The sequence below is a fragment of the Cydia pomonella genome, chromosome 1 (assembly GCF_033807575.1).
Source record: "Cydia pomonella isolate Wapato2018A chromosome 1, ilCydPomo1, whole genome shotgun sequence".
Taxonomy (NCBI): Eukaryota; Metazoa; Arthropoda; class Insecta; order Lepidoptera; family Tortricidae; genus Cydia; species Cydia pomonella.
In genome coordinates this window covers 38,718,921-38,733,289 of record NC_084703.1, presented here as the reverse complement: position 1 = coordinate 38,733,289, position 14,369 = coordinate 38,718,921, and the positions used below count along the sequence as shown (strand labels likewise).

At 36.7% G+C, this 14,369-nt stretch overlaps 1 protein-coding gene across 1 annotated transcript in view; it reads right to left on the bottom strand.

Annotated features, from left to right (window-relative positions):
- LOC133522776 (uncharacterized) overlaps positions 1-14,369 on the bottom strand; it is a 75,091-nt gene that overhangs the window by 3,574 nt on the left and 57,148 nt on the right. The window contains exon 10 of the mRNA XM_061858231.1: positions 502-624. Within this exon, the coding sequence (XP_061714215.1) occupies positions 502-624 (123 nt within the window). The remainder of the gene's footprint in view (positions 1-501; positions 625-14,369) is intronic.

The following is a 14,369-nucleotide window of genomic DNA, read 5'->3' as shown; positions in this document are numbered from 1 at the left end:
CCCTTTTCACACTCTCAAGGGATGATTTTTGGGATATAAACTATCCCATCTTCTTCCCTGGGACTCAAATTATTTAAATACCAAATTTGAACTAAATTGGTTCAGTTAGCAGTTTATTCGTAGCAGCAATCACCACTCCCCCTAAAATTTACATTATAAGTCTTGGTGGCTCCGCTTCTTAAATGCATCCTTGGGTCCTAAGGACCAATCCTACCACAGAAAATCTTACGAAACGCCGCATTTCATGAGATGCAACTACAACTAATATAAAAATCCATCAAACCGTCTAAGCTGAAGGGCGTCCTAATAACAGATAATGTAACAATAAATACCTATACTCGACACCTGTAGCATAGCTTACTATTTAATTTACAATTTCCTTCCATCTGCCTTAGTCGGGTTGGGTAGAACTAGTTTTGCTTTTATGGTCGATTGAGACAAAGGTTTTTTTTATTACTTCGCGATATTAGAGAGTTGACAAGTTAATTGCATATTTTTTACCATCGTAACAAGTGCCAGTCTTATCACAGTTGGCGTCGTTTCGTGTCAAGTTGCTGGAGGGGTTAGTGTCCTGCTGGTGGTCGATTGTTACCGGCAGCTCTCCATTAGTGTTGCTGGGTGGTTCTAAAACAAATAGAAAAGAAAAGGTTGAGGGCCTGGCTCGTATTCCAGCTAAAGAGGGCTCTACTGTAATAAAAATTACTCTCTAATAATGCCGAACAAATGTATAAAGCGCACGTACTCGACCATCCGAACCTTTGATTAGGCTTGCTGTAAGTGCGCGCCTCGCGTATCATCATAATCCAACAAGATTGCAGCACCGAACCACAGTAGGAGTATCCTAATCAGCAACCGAACTGCGAAAGTGCTTTTAAATCAATAGCATTACAGACTTGCGAGCAGTACCTCTAGTATAAATTTATTCGATAGCGAAATGTGACGTACGCGTAAATCCCATACAAAATGAGACTTAACGTAAACGCGTACGTTACGTCACGCTATCGAATAAGTTTACACTAGGGGTTCAGTACCCCTAGTGTAAATATTTTCGACAGCGAAACGTGACGTACGCGTTTGCGTTAAGTGTCATTTTGTATGAGATTTTTGACTTTCAAAACGTCCCGCTTGGCGCGCTGTTCAGAAACCCATACAAAATGAGACTAAACGCAAACGCGTACGTCACGTTTCAAAATCGAATTTATTTACACTAGGGGTACAGAATAGTACTCGGTAACTTTAGTAAATATATTCAATAATGCAATTCTACAAGACGTTAACGTGGCCAACACGTAAACATATTGAAAGCATACATAATACAAGCCGCACTGCTAATGATAAGTGTACTGTGACCGCAGCTCCGCTGTGCGGCGGTAACACGCCGACTGCAATTACCGAGCAGCGCGAACCTGACAACCAAGGGCTATTCTAGATTTTCACACGCAATTGGAAACTACTTGGTCCCATCGACACTCGCCTACTAATCCCCAGAGCGAATGCTCGTTGTTAAAACCTCATGAGTTGCAACATAACGTGTCGTTATGCGAGCTACAGCCGCCGCCGCGCCATAATCTACTATTTTGTCAACGCAATTAGCAGGCAGATGAGTCTATTACGACGGTGCATGTGTATGTATAAGCAAACACGGCACATGAACAAACAATGGCCACATTTTTTCACAAGAAGTTGGTGAGACAATTATAATGTCATAGAACACGTTTATTTCATAAAGTACAATAATGATAAGGTAAGGTGGGGTAAGATGCACATAGTTTTATTTTGCTCGGGGAAAGATAAACAATATGGGGATACCATGCAAGTGTTTGTCTTGCCCGGGTGATAGTTTTATCCTACCTTACATTATGAATTAATAAATATTTATAAAGTAGGTTTGTGGTAAAACATAGTTCCTAATGCGACATAAGGTAACATCTGTTTCCAAGTCACATTATGGGATTGGACTGGACCAGACTGGACACCAAAATTTATCGCCATTTTTGAGGGAACAAATAATATCAAAACTCTTACTTAAACATTAATTAAGACGTATTGCTAGAAATAGTATTTAATTAAATATTTTACCGTGAAATCAAAGACAATTAATTAATTTTGTCCAATTATTTTCATTTCATATCATAAAGGAGCCGAGATCAATACTTGTTTGTAATGTTGGTGTCACTTAAAGTACTCAGAAGCCGTTACATAGCTAAACAAGAAAACAGTAATCAGCTGTCATCGACACTTCATCAAAAAGACCAATAAAAATGCAACAGAGAAGTGGCCAGTGAACTCGGTAACCTTGCTCTTTCTTCTCCGTGCCTTTTTCCATTTAATTTGGGGTGGGCCCTACGAATATTTTTCCGCTATTCGGCTCTGTCACCCGGGCCAGCTGGAATTATCTCTGACAGTCTTTGAAGATTTCTCCACTAGGTAGCTTTTGGACGTCCGTTAGGTTGTTTACCTATGTAATGTTTAAAAATTAGCCGAAAAAACCTTAGGCTCATTTTTAAATTTGTATGAAATTAGTCCTAATTTTTACAACAATAAAAAAAATCAAAAGTCTAACGTAGGGGCATAGCTATGGTAAATTAAGTCAATATTCATAGAGGAAAATGAGGACTACGTATGTATGGTGCCAATAATCTTAAAAAACTGACATATAGCCGACTTAGCGTTTCAAGAAAATTCACTCTTTCAATTCGCTAAACCTTGTCTTCTTAACAAAAAACAAAATGTCAGATTTTTTTTTATTACTCTTATAAGTTATAAAGCTACACTTAACTAGATATTACGACTTGTTTTCCGATTTTTAACTTTATTGCTTTCACTCGTGACATAAAATAAAATGAGACGTTCCTTTGACGGATGCACTGGAGCGTGTAGTCGCATTAGTAATGCTTTAATTAACGTGTCTATTTTATAATTAATTTTTTTATTATACTTTCATCTACACACTGCAGCATCAATGTTTTTTGAGATAAGACAGAAAATAAGTGAGACAAAACTAATTAAAAAAATTTACGCAACTTATCTGACCATGATTAATAAACAACTGCTCTATCTTACTTACGTGGTCGTAACCATCGCCTCCTAGCGAATAGAACCTTTCACACGTTAGCGCACCAGTATTCTCCAATCGTCCGCTCCCGGAAACTCCTCAACATTTTTTTATTTTTTACTCCTGACTGCGACTTGTTTGCTGACAAAAATCATAAACTTTTTAAAGATTTTTTACGTTATTGTGAATCAGCTTTTTAATTATTGTCATATTTATCATATAATTTTATTATCTAGCTTATAGCTCTATTACTACTTAATTTTACAGCGCATTGGCGCCCCTTAGCTGTAATGCTGTAAAATTGTATTTATATAAATAAATAAATAAATCTTATGACCTTAACAGTACAAATAATATAAAGACGAGAAAATTTGTGGACAAAGCACAGATTAAACTCGCGGGGTCATTTAGTTTATACGTATCATGAAAGTATCCAGAGTCCGGTCGTGATTTGCGGGCTACCGTGAATATCGAAATATGCAAATCGTGTATTAAATTTGCATCACTATCACTCTTGGTCAATTGATGTAACATAGATGGAGATGCACTACATTACGAATTTGAAAAGTTCGTGTCAAGCCTCCAGTGGAGTTCATCCGAGTCGGTGACACGCGGTAACACGGGGCTGCCCATTCGCAACGCCTCAATGACTTACAAGAAACGATCAACATTTTCTCACGCAAACTTAGTTAATTTTCTAAATGTTTAACCTAACCAATGAATTAAGAGTGTGCTACATAAGTACAGTACCCCTAGTGTAAATAAATTCGATTTCGAAGCGTGACGTACGCGTTTGCGTTTAGTCTCATTTTGTATGTGATTTAGAAAGAGCGCGCCAAGCGGGACGTTTTGGAAACTCAAAATCCTATACAAAATGAGACTTAACGCAAACGCGTTCGTCACGTTATGATGTCGATTAAATTTACACTAGGGTTTTGTTGAAATTTTCATCTACTCCTGTACAGTAGATGAAAATTTCAACAAAACCGCACCTCCCTCTCGTGGTATAATCAATTGATTTTTAGACTACTTTTCTTTTTGTGTGGTTTTAAATGAACTGTTTTTAACAGGACCCATTTCCTTTTATTAGTGCTCGTCTCAGTGCTCTATTGGACTATCTAATTCTTCATTTAAGCAGATTATCAGATAGATTTTCATTAGTCTCAAAAAACCGCGACACTATAGGTTAACATTCGGCTTCATTAAATCATACTTATTCCGAATTTTGACTTAAAGAATTTTATTGTACCGCATCAGCAGTGTAACTGACACCAATCAGAAAATTAACCTTTCATACGATGGCAATCACCATGTTTCGCAAAATGGGAGCCATAAATAACATAATTATCCTTACCTAAGAACTGCTTCAATGACGAATGCCGATTACGATTGGAGCATTCCGAAAGACAGGTATTCCATTTTATTTACTGGAAGGACCTGTGTAAAAAGCCGTCAGTATCGCGGTCGGAAGTGTCTGTAAGGCGATAACGGTCCTGTTCGGATAGGGTTTCTGTAGGAAATGTTACTTATTACCGGGACACCGTTACACTTACATTCCCTTTTCATGCATAGTATTGCAGCGCATTGGATAAGCATTGGTTGACTGCTACATAATATCTTAAAAATTAAGTTAATTTACATAATCCTTATATTTTAATTAAGTAAAGTATATAAAAATAAAAAATAGCCACAACCGAATACAGAACCTCCTCCTTCTATGAAATTGAAGTCTGTTAAAAATGCGTACATTAATATATTGCTTAGGTATAGCTTACATATTTGGTAGTATAGGCACATGATGACCCACCCCATATTCACATGACAAGTAATCAGAAAAAAAGGATAATATTGACAACAATTGCCTTGATGGGAAATGTCACAAGTCGTTTCTACTACGTTCGAAGCCGGGTTGCATTTGCAATGGCCGCGCACAAGCTGCGGCCAATGACCTATAACTTAGTGATGGCATAGCAAGGCCGGCCAAGGCCGTTATATTATCGCGATTAGCGCCGCACATGTCTATTAATACTTAATTTACTAGTATATTTACGCAAATTCGTGAATTACATATCATACTGTTTCTTTTACAACTCAGCAAGAAATGTGTTTTGATTTCTTTACCGTATTGTCAATTTTCAATCAAGAAATTCACATTGTTTTCGGTTCAGAGCAGAAGGCCTCCATTTCAGATATAAAAAGAAACTTCGATTAAGACACCTTCTATTTACGCGTGTCGTGATTCAATTATAATCAATTTAGGGCTATTTCTATGAGGTTTTTTTGGCCCATTAAACCAAGACGAAATCGACCTCACGGGCGATGCAAAAAATCCTATTAAAGTCGAGTATGACCACCGTTATGGGCTACCGAAGCGGGCGCCACCGCTGGCGCTAAGCTACATCCGTAGTTGTTTTGTCGCTTTTTGCATCGAATATCCGAATGCAACGTCGAGGGCGTGATACGGCACATTCCGACCCAAACCTGGCTGATAGAATTATACAGACAAAACCGAGCCGATATCACTGCGCCTACTGATTGAATTTAAATAGACTGCGGTCATGCTCCAAATGCATAAGCTTTTTTGTGTCTTTTGTCAGACACTCGTTTTCATATAATTTATCTAAATGACATTGCAAGTTAAAGAATAGGTTCCAATTATAAAAGCCTACGGGTATATTTGCTATTGAGTGTACATAATTGCACGCGGCATACCTTACCGTTACAATTAAGTTTTAACGTTTATGTAAATGCCCTGAAATGAGTTGGTACATTAAACTTGGGTATAGTGCAGATTCAGTTTTCTAGCAGCAGCTCATTTGCAAGTTAATAAGTTTATTTGATAGTTTTGATTGTGATTGATACCAGCGTAGAGATACTCGTAATTTACGTTTTCCATTCTAAAGGCGAAATTGCTATAAGAAATTTGTGCGTACCCACAAACTAGAATTGCGTACCTAGTTCCTGCTTATACACCGTGTTTTTATTGAATTCCGTTAACTCCGGGGTATGGGTAAGTACGTTTAAGAAAACTAAATGGCATAGTTAGTTTAATTTTTTTTATAAGTATATATAAAGTAATTAAATGTTGCATATAGCGTTGTTGTAACATGGGCATTAGATTTAATTCAACCAAACAATTGAAAACTGTGACATATCAATGTCATTTCAAACATGGATAGTCCAAGATAGTACTTACGTTTAGTAGTAAATAAATACCCTCGTACTAAACACTAATCAATATGTAAACAGGCCCTAAGACAAGTGTATACGCTCGTAATAGCCTTATAAGATAAAAATAAATTATTGATTAAGTATCTCCGAAATGGAGTGATTCATAATACCGGTGTCTTTGAGAAAGTTACTTAATTTAATCTCAGGAATGCACCCTTGAAATTAACGGAAATAAAAAAACACGGTGTATAGGTAGATAAGTGGGAGAATTTCTGAATACTTCATTAGATTGTGTGCTTTGCGTTATAACGAAGCAAGCTGGAGGATGGATGGCAATCTTAATGCCATAACTGCGGTTCTCGTAATGGGGTAGGTAGCTCGTTGTGTGCTTACCGCTCGCCTAACGTACTATTTGAAAACATTAACCGTAACTAGATATTGTTAACTGCTGTTGAACTCATAATTTCATTGCAAGATAGAGAAATTGTGTAGCTTATATTTTTTTGCCAAAATTCCCGTTTCCTAAGTTTGTACATAAATACTGCAACATTATATTATCCTTCAGCTTTACAATAGCTTTTTAAAGGGACTTCAACGGTCAAGATTTGAAAAAATACATGATTCTAGCCTCATGTCCCTTAAAGTCCTAAAAATTATGCATAAGAGAAAAATACAAAAATCGAAAAACACGTGTGCTTTATTGCAAGGTCTGTGGAGCCCTTAACTGGGAGAGTCCGCAGCAAGCTCGGTTCTCAATACAACATGGTTACGCTCTCATTCGACTAGCTAGATTGCTTTAAAACTTTGTACTTACAATAGAATAAGGTATACAAGTATCTATGCATGTAATTAGTTTATGTAGATTCATATACCATATATAGTTAAAAAATATATAGTGAATTTAATTTTTTCATACAAAATAGACCGCGGGCCAGGAGGATATTTCGTTAGTCATCTCCTCCCGGCTGATACTTTGCCAGATGATAGTTTGGATGATGTTTTAAATTTAAAAAAGACCGTCGGCCGTCCGTCAGCAATTTACAGACTAAGCAAACTTTGCGGACATAAAGTGGTAAGGCGCATATTTTTTACATGTTAATTTTACAGCTGACGGTCTTTCCACCGCGATACAACCAGCTGACGATTTTTTAAACTAACAATAGCATCTGAACTATCATCTGACAAAGTATCAAATGGGAGGCGATGACATTTTTTTTACGTGTTTCGGTAGCTGCCATTCCTCAACCCACCAACGGAGCGGCAGCTAACGTCCACCAGAGTTCATCATACCCTTAACCACTTTACGAGTTTTCGCCCAGGTGGCGATTGGTCATGGAAGTCTGTTCCTGGCTCGCTGTCTAAAACTTGTTTTTGCTCTATTTCGTTTGTTTTATAAGCTGTAACTATATAAACTAATTACAAGCATAGATATTCCTCATGTCAGTGTATGTGCAAAGTTTCATTAGAATCCAACACGTAGTTTTAAAATGAGAACGATACTCCGTTTGTATGGGAAGGTGAAATTAAGCCGAGCTTGCTGCGGACTTTTAAGTCATCATAGAGATTAAAATAAACTACCTGTGAGTAAACCATTAAGTTTCTTGTCAAATGTCAAATATAGCCGATCAAACAACTTTGTCAGTAGAAAAAGGAGCGAAAATCAATTTTTTTATGGGAGATAAACCCTTCACGCCTACCTTTTTTTTAAATTTGCCGCTTTTTTCTACTGACTGAAATGACTATAAGTATAGTTATATAGTAATCTTGCTGATTATTTTTAATTGGTAAATTTAAAAACAAGATTTTAAATGTGTAGACCGAGCACTTTCATTTATTACCAAACTCGACCATACTTGCAAAAAAGATGACCAGAATAGCAAGACCCCTCATAAATAGCTTTTTGGCCTTCTAGGCTCTAGTAGCTCATTAAACCCTTGATCGAGGCTGCTCATAATTTATTGAAGACAATATAGTGCCCTCAACAATACGTTTACCCAATTCCATTTAATTTAGAACAAATTTTATAAAGTTATGCGTAATAACAACAAACAATCCTTTGATACGAACTTCGTTCGATGAAAACTATTAAATGGTACAAAATTATCTTCTCCTATACGTAACATTATGTCAAGGCATTAATTAATGTGTAAGTAGGTAGTCATAATCATAAGTCATAAAGCTGCCCATACACGTTACGATTTACTTATCAACCTGTCTAGGTTTTTGGAAGCAGGTCGACCACATGTCGAAGCGTATGTTTCCATGGGACGACGAAGCGGTATGCCAGAGGTCTTACAAAACTTCTATTTTCCATAAATCGCATGTCCCCTTCCCTCAGATCAAAAGAACCGCACACAATCACTTCATAACCACCTGCATGTGCACGGTTAGACATCTAAACAAAATGTAAACCGTAACGTGTATAGCCAGCCTAACGTCGCATTACGGGCAGAACGAGAAGTCTCCAGTCACGGACGTCGTTAATTAGCTTGCATACAGACGTATCTCTCTAACAAACATAGCGTGGGTAAAAGCGAAACGAAGTAAACATCAGAAAAAAAAATATTAACACGTGACTGCACCTGCCGTAACTTCATAAACAAATTCTACGTATACAATTTATTTATATCGAATAGTGCATAGGTGCATGAGGACTTTCAAATCACACGTCGCAGGGTCGAGCACCGGCTTCTTCTAATATGTTCTTGGAGATTATGTACAAAATATCTTCATGTTTACTTTTTTAATTCCTTTTTGGTAAAGGTAGACATAGAGAGTAAACGAATTTAATTTTAATAAGACCTAGGCTTATAGGTAAATTCATAAAAGCTGGCGCAAGATTTGCGCTGAACTGTCAACATTTTCATAGATAATCCGCACCAGCTTTCGTGAAATGACATATACTATTCTCATATATGGTAGGTATGTACTTAAGGTGGTTCGATTAGGTTACCCAAAGCTTAAACCTCACTAGATGGCACCACAATTGCAAATTTTGAGTTTTAATTTTTTTGTGGAGTAGTCTTGGTATTTCTATACTGTAAATTATGTTTAGCGCACTCATTAAATAAATATTGAACTATTACAACAAACATTGAACACTTCATTGTACAAAAACTACCCCTTAATGTCGACAGAATGTTTCTTGACTCTATTTCTAAGTATCACTCACACATTCAAACAGTCTTACTGGGATCCTTGTAGTAGACAATTTGGCACAGCGTGAGTAGGCTTCAATAGCGTTGCGGTATGTACGTGGAAATACATGCAAGAGGATGTGGGTTCAAGACTCATTAAATTTTTTTTTGTTATCAGTATTATCAAGTAAGTACCTATTATTAATAAATTATTTTATGAGAAATATGAGCGTTTTCCATAAAAATATTAAAAATCTGATTCTCACACATCATGATATTTTTGGGTTCTTCCAACTCAGAATCACTAGCATAATCAATCCTCGTGTTAAAAAAAACCCGAAAATTTATATTGAAGTTTTAGTTTTACATTGAAATTTCTTTCACACTAAAATGTGACGTAATGGTATGGATATTTTAGGATATCTTTTTTTAATGCTAGGGTGGAGAAGAGTCTAAGTAGAATGAACCTAAGAAAGTCCAAATTTGTAAGTCAGATTTTCCGGTATTTTTTTCAAAAAAAAACGCTGTTTTGTTCTAAAATTAAAGCAATCCCTTACTGCCCAGCCTTTAAAAAAGTAGGTACTATTTTACAGTAGAATTAAAACATTTTTTGTACGATACATTTAATTAAATTACAGTGAGTTACAAAATTGCATGGCCTTCTATTTATAACCATTATAAAAAGAAATGAGATATTTACCATGTTTGTTTATATTATTGATTTCCCGATATTTTGACACAACTAGAAGTTTCACACAATGCCTAGAGATAGAAAATTATTTATTTATTTTATTTATTGTCAATTTCATTCAACGGATCACATCATATCCAATTTATGTGTTTATGTATTTCATTGTTTTCTACCTAGTTGGTTATTAAATTCTGTTACTTCAATAATCTTTATCTACATAAAATATACCAACGAAAGTTTAATAAAGTATATATTAAAATGAAGTACACAAAATCAGGAATTACATATGACAATATCATTCAAAATCGCCTCCTCTGGCTTTGACACAGGCCCTCAAACGACGAGGTCAGTCATCAATAGCGGCACCCACGATTGTCATGTCTAATTCCGTCACTGTCTTAACTATGGCCCGCTTGAGGGAGTTAAGATTTGTGTGGGGTTTAGCACAGGCTTTCTCCTCAATAACCTGCTATATGGCATAATCCAGGGGGTTAAGGTCCGGGCTGGAGGACGGCCAGTCTTCGTGGGCAATAAAGTCAATTAAGTTCCTTCGAAACCAGGCTTGAGTTGTTTTTGCCTTATGTGCAGGAGCTGAGTCCTGTTCAAAGATCCATGGCTGGTTTTGAAATAGGGTGTGGCTTAAGGGCTTCACTATTGGTTCGAGAACGGTTTCCAGTTTCCGGTTTTCACACCTTTTTCACAGAAATGAATCTGTGTTAGCCCTGAGTATGACACACCCAAAATCATGTTTGGCGGGTGCCCACATTTGTGCAACGCAATAGGGTTGTTTCCATCTTAGGGCATAATTGTATCCCAAAAATTTTTTTTGATTATAAGAACATGTTAAACTACTTTTAGGGGACCTGTAATGACCATATTTTTGTAAATATTGAATTTAAAATATCTTTTGGCACACGTCACCGGACCAAACTCGAAACGTCATTGAAGATTCTGATGACGTCACAACTCTCGGATTGACACTGTTGACAGTTAGGCGATTAACAACAAATGACAAATATCAGTTGACAGTTCGTATCTTCTACGTGTGTATGTAGTTATGTGTTAAACCATAAACTGTGACGTCACACAATTTTCAAAGAGCGTTTTGGGCGCGAAAGCATCTTTCAAAATATATTTTGTTAATTTAACATATTTAAAGCCGTTTTTAGTATAAAAGCTGAATTTTAAGGCAACTTTTAGTTAATATAGAAAGTAATACAAACGTTTCAAAAAATTGGAATACGATTCTCTTTTAGGCCCCAATTCATTATAGATACGACGAGATAAGCGTTATGTGTGGTATATAATAGACATGTGTAAGTAATGCGCGTAACATCACAAATGAGATATCACTCAAACGCGTAATGTTGCATTACGCATCACTCCGAGAAACCAAGCATTACTTCAACTTCAAACATCACTCGAGCATATGACTGGCCGAAGCGCGCGTAAACTCGTAAAGCATCAATATAGATTGACGCGCCGGTAGTCGGTACGAAAGGTCCGTTCAAGTAGAATCCGCGTAATGTATAATGAGCAATGAAACGTGATGGTGTGATGTGTGATGTTTGGTTGCCATGCTATCATTACTTTGCTATCCCGCTCGCACCCGCACTCACTGCTCGCTCGCTCTCATTCCGCAATGCTTTCGGAACACTTCGGATCGGTCCGCTCGGCCGGTCGGTAGCAGTCGCATTTGAGTTATTGCAAATTTCATTAAATTGATACGATAACGGATTTTTGCACCTGCAATCGATTTAAAACTGTAATGCGTTAACATAGAGCTTACAATGTTTTTAGTATTTTACCTATAAGGATGCGGCAAAATGATAATTCGCTTGCGAGTTTGAATTTGACGAACAAAAACGTATTTACTGTTTATTATTGTTGTGAAATGTTTGGTTTGGTTGACTTTCGCGGCAAACTAAATTAAGCACGAGTGAAGTTACTTATTTATCTTTAATTTAATAGTGAGCTAGTGTTTACAGTACATTCTCGTATCAGTATCATATCATAATTTTATTGATATACCCAAATAAAAATACTACTACGTGACTCTCGATGGCGTTATCTCATTAATTAACAGATATTTTCTTTTCTTTTTTATCTATGATGCATATTTTACGACTATAAAAATAAAAACATTAACAAAAACGATCTATCACATGGCGGTGACAAAACGCAATGCCTAATAGATCGACGCGCCGATATGATACGCCCTAGAGTCCTAACACTCGCTGCGTAATATAGTTAGTACTGTGATGACTGTGATGAGTGTGATGTTGCCATCACGCGCGCGCCCGCGCGCTGTATTCGTTCGGGTAAATGTTTCGTTTCGAGTGATAAGTGATGTGATATCTCAGTGTAACATTACGTTTTCGAAAAAGTGATGTGATATAGCATTACTTTTTGAAGCACTGTTTCGCGCATGTCTAGTATATAATTATAGCTCACAAATCCACCACATTATGTCATTTTTTATTTTTTCGGTAGCATTTGTTTTAACGGAAATAAAGAGGTTGCAAATCGAGTAACAGAACTTCAGAACAGATATCATTTGATATTTACCAGTCGCTTTTCGGTGAAGGAAAACATCGTGAGGAAACTGGACAAATCCCAACAAGGCTTAGTTTTACCCTCTGGGTTGGAAGGTCAGATGGCAGTGGCTTTCGTAAAAACTAGTGCCTACGCCAAATCTTGGAATTAGTTGTCAAAGAGTACCCCAAGCTCCATTGAGCCGTGGCAATATGCTGGGACAACGCTAGGAAGAAAGAAAGAAATCGAGTAACAGAACTTAGTAACCAACTAGGTATAATAGTTATGATGTAAATGTCCATATCATGTTGGAGTCATATATGTATTAGCCAACTAATTATTCAAGATCAATACACTTAGCTCCCTTAGGTATTCGCCTAAGTACAATCTCGGGCAAAATTGAGTTTTATAAAAGTGAACTAGTTTCTAGGTCATATTTTCTATGAATTGATCATTTTTGTAGACTCCAATTACAGCTACACTTTTCCTGGTTTTTCGCGGACCAGAATATCGATGATTTTTGTAACTTGATTTAGACGTTGCTATCATTTTCAATCCAAAAACACATAAAATCACAATTCAGAACATGCGGCAGCTTTGTTTTCTATCTAGTACCTCAAGCACCAGGGCGGCTACCGGGAAAATCGAAATTCGTCAATTTCGGGCATTTTTCTCTGTCACTCTAATTACGTCTTAGTGAGAGTAAAAGAGAAAGATCCCCATAATTTGCGAATTTAGGTTTTCGCGGTAGGCCCCCAGGTCCTGTCAAGTTTCAGCAGTGTTGCCAGGTGAGCGGAAGAGAATTATCGTACTTGAGTGTCAATATTATTGTACCGTTGAAAAAAATATCGTACGCCACTCAAAAAGGCAGCCCCTAAAAATGTCCTGCAAAATAAGCTTAAACTTCCAATTAATAATAAAAAAAAGACAATTTTCGTCTAAATTGCGCAAAAAATCTGTTTATGTTTGTGTATTTTTGGGATAGACTCAAACGGTATACAGGAAATTGTGACATTTTAAACTTTAAACTTACACCAAGGAGCCGAACACCCAAAAGATACTAATTTTAGCCTATTTCTGAGAGAAAGTGTCATATTTTGCTTCAAATTACTAGACTTTTAAGGTGGCATCGTCCAAGGGCTGAAATTATAGTACTTTAGTGTACGATAATGCTCTTTGGAACATTACATCATACCGGGGCCCAAATTATCGTAGATGTACGACAATTATCGTACGCCTGGTCACACTGAGTGTCAGTGTCGACAGAGTAAGCTAAAAACGCGTCAAACATCGCAACGTCGCGCCGATGCATGGAGTGGCAACGCCGCAATGTATTTGTACACGACATTTGTCACACACACATGAGTAAAATTTATAAAAATATAACGTTGATTATTGCATGATTTCTGTATGAAACAAAGTTTTTCTATTAATTTAGCGCAAATGAATATTCGAAAGTAGATAGATGCGCAACTATTTATGTAATAATATTGTGTAATTAATTAATAAATAGCGATTGTTTTTTGTATGAAAATCGAACCACCTTAAGTAGGTAACGTAATGGCGCCAGTGACTAACAGGAACCAGTAAAAAAATTAAAAAGATAAGGGTAAAAAGCCGATCTCTTAATGTGGCAACACTGCATTGTGGTATAATATTCAATATCAGTTGTAGATATTAATAACTTGTTCTTGATTGAATTTGTCAACTGTAATGCGTGTACGGTTAGATTTATTTATGGGTGTTTTAAATTTTTCTTTTGTTTGGACATGCAATGGTC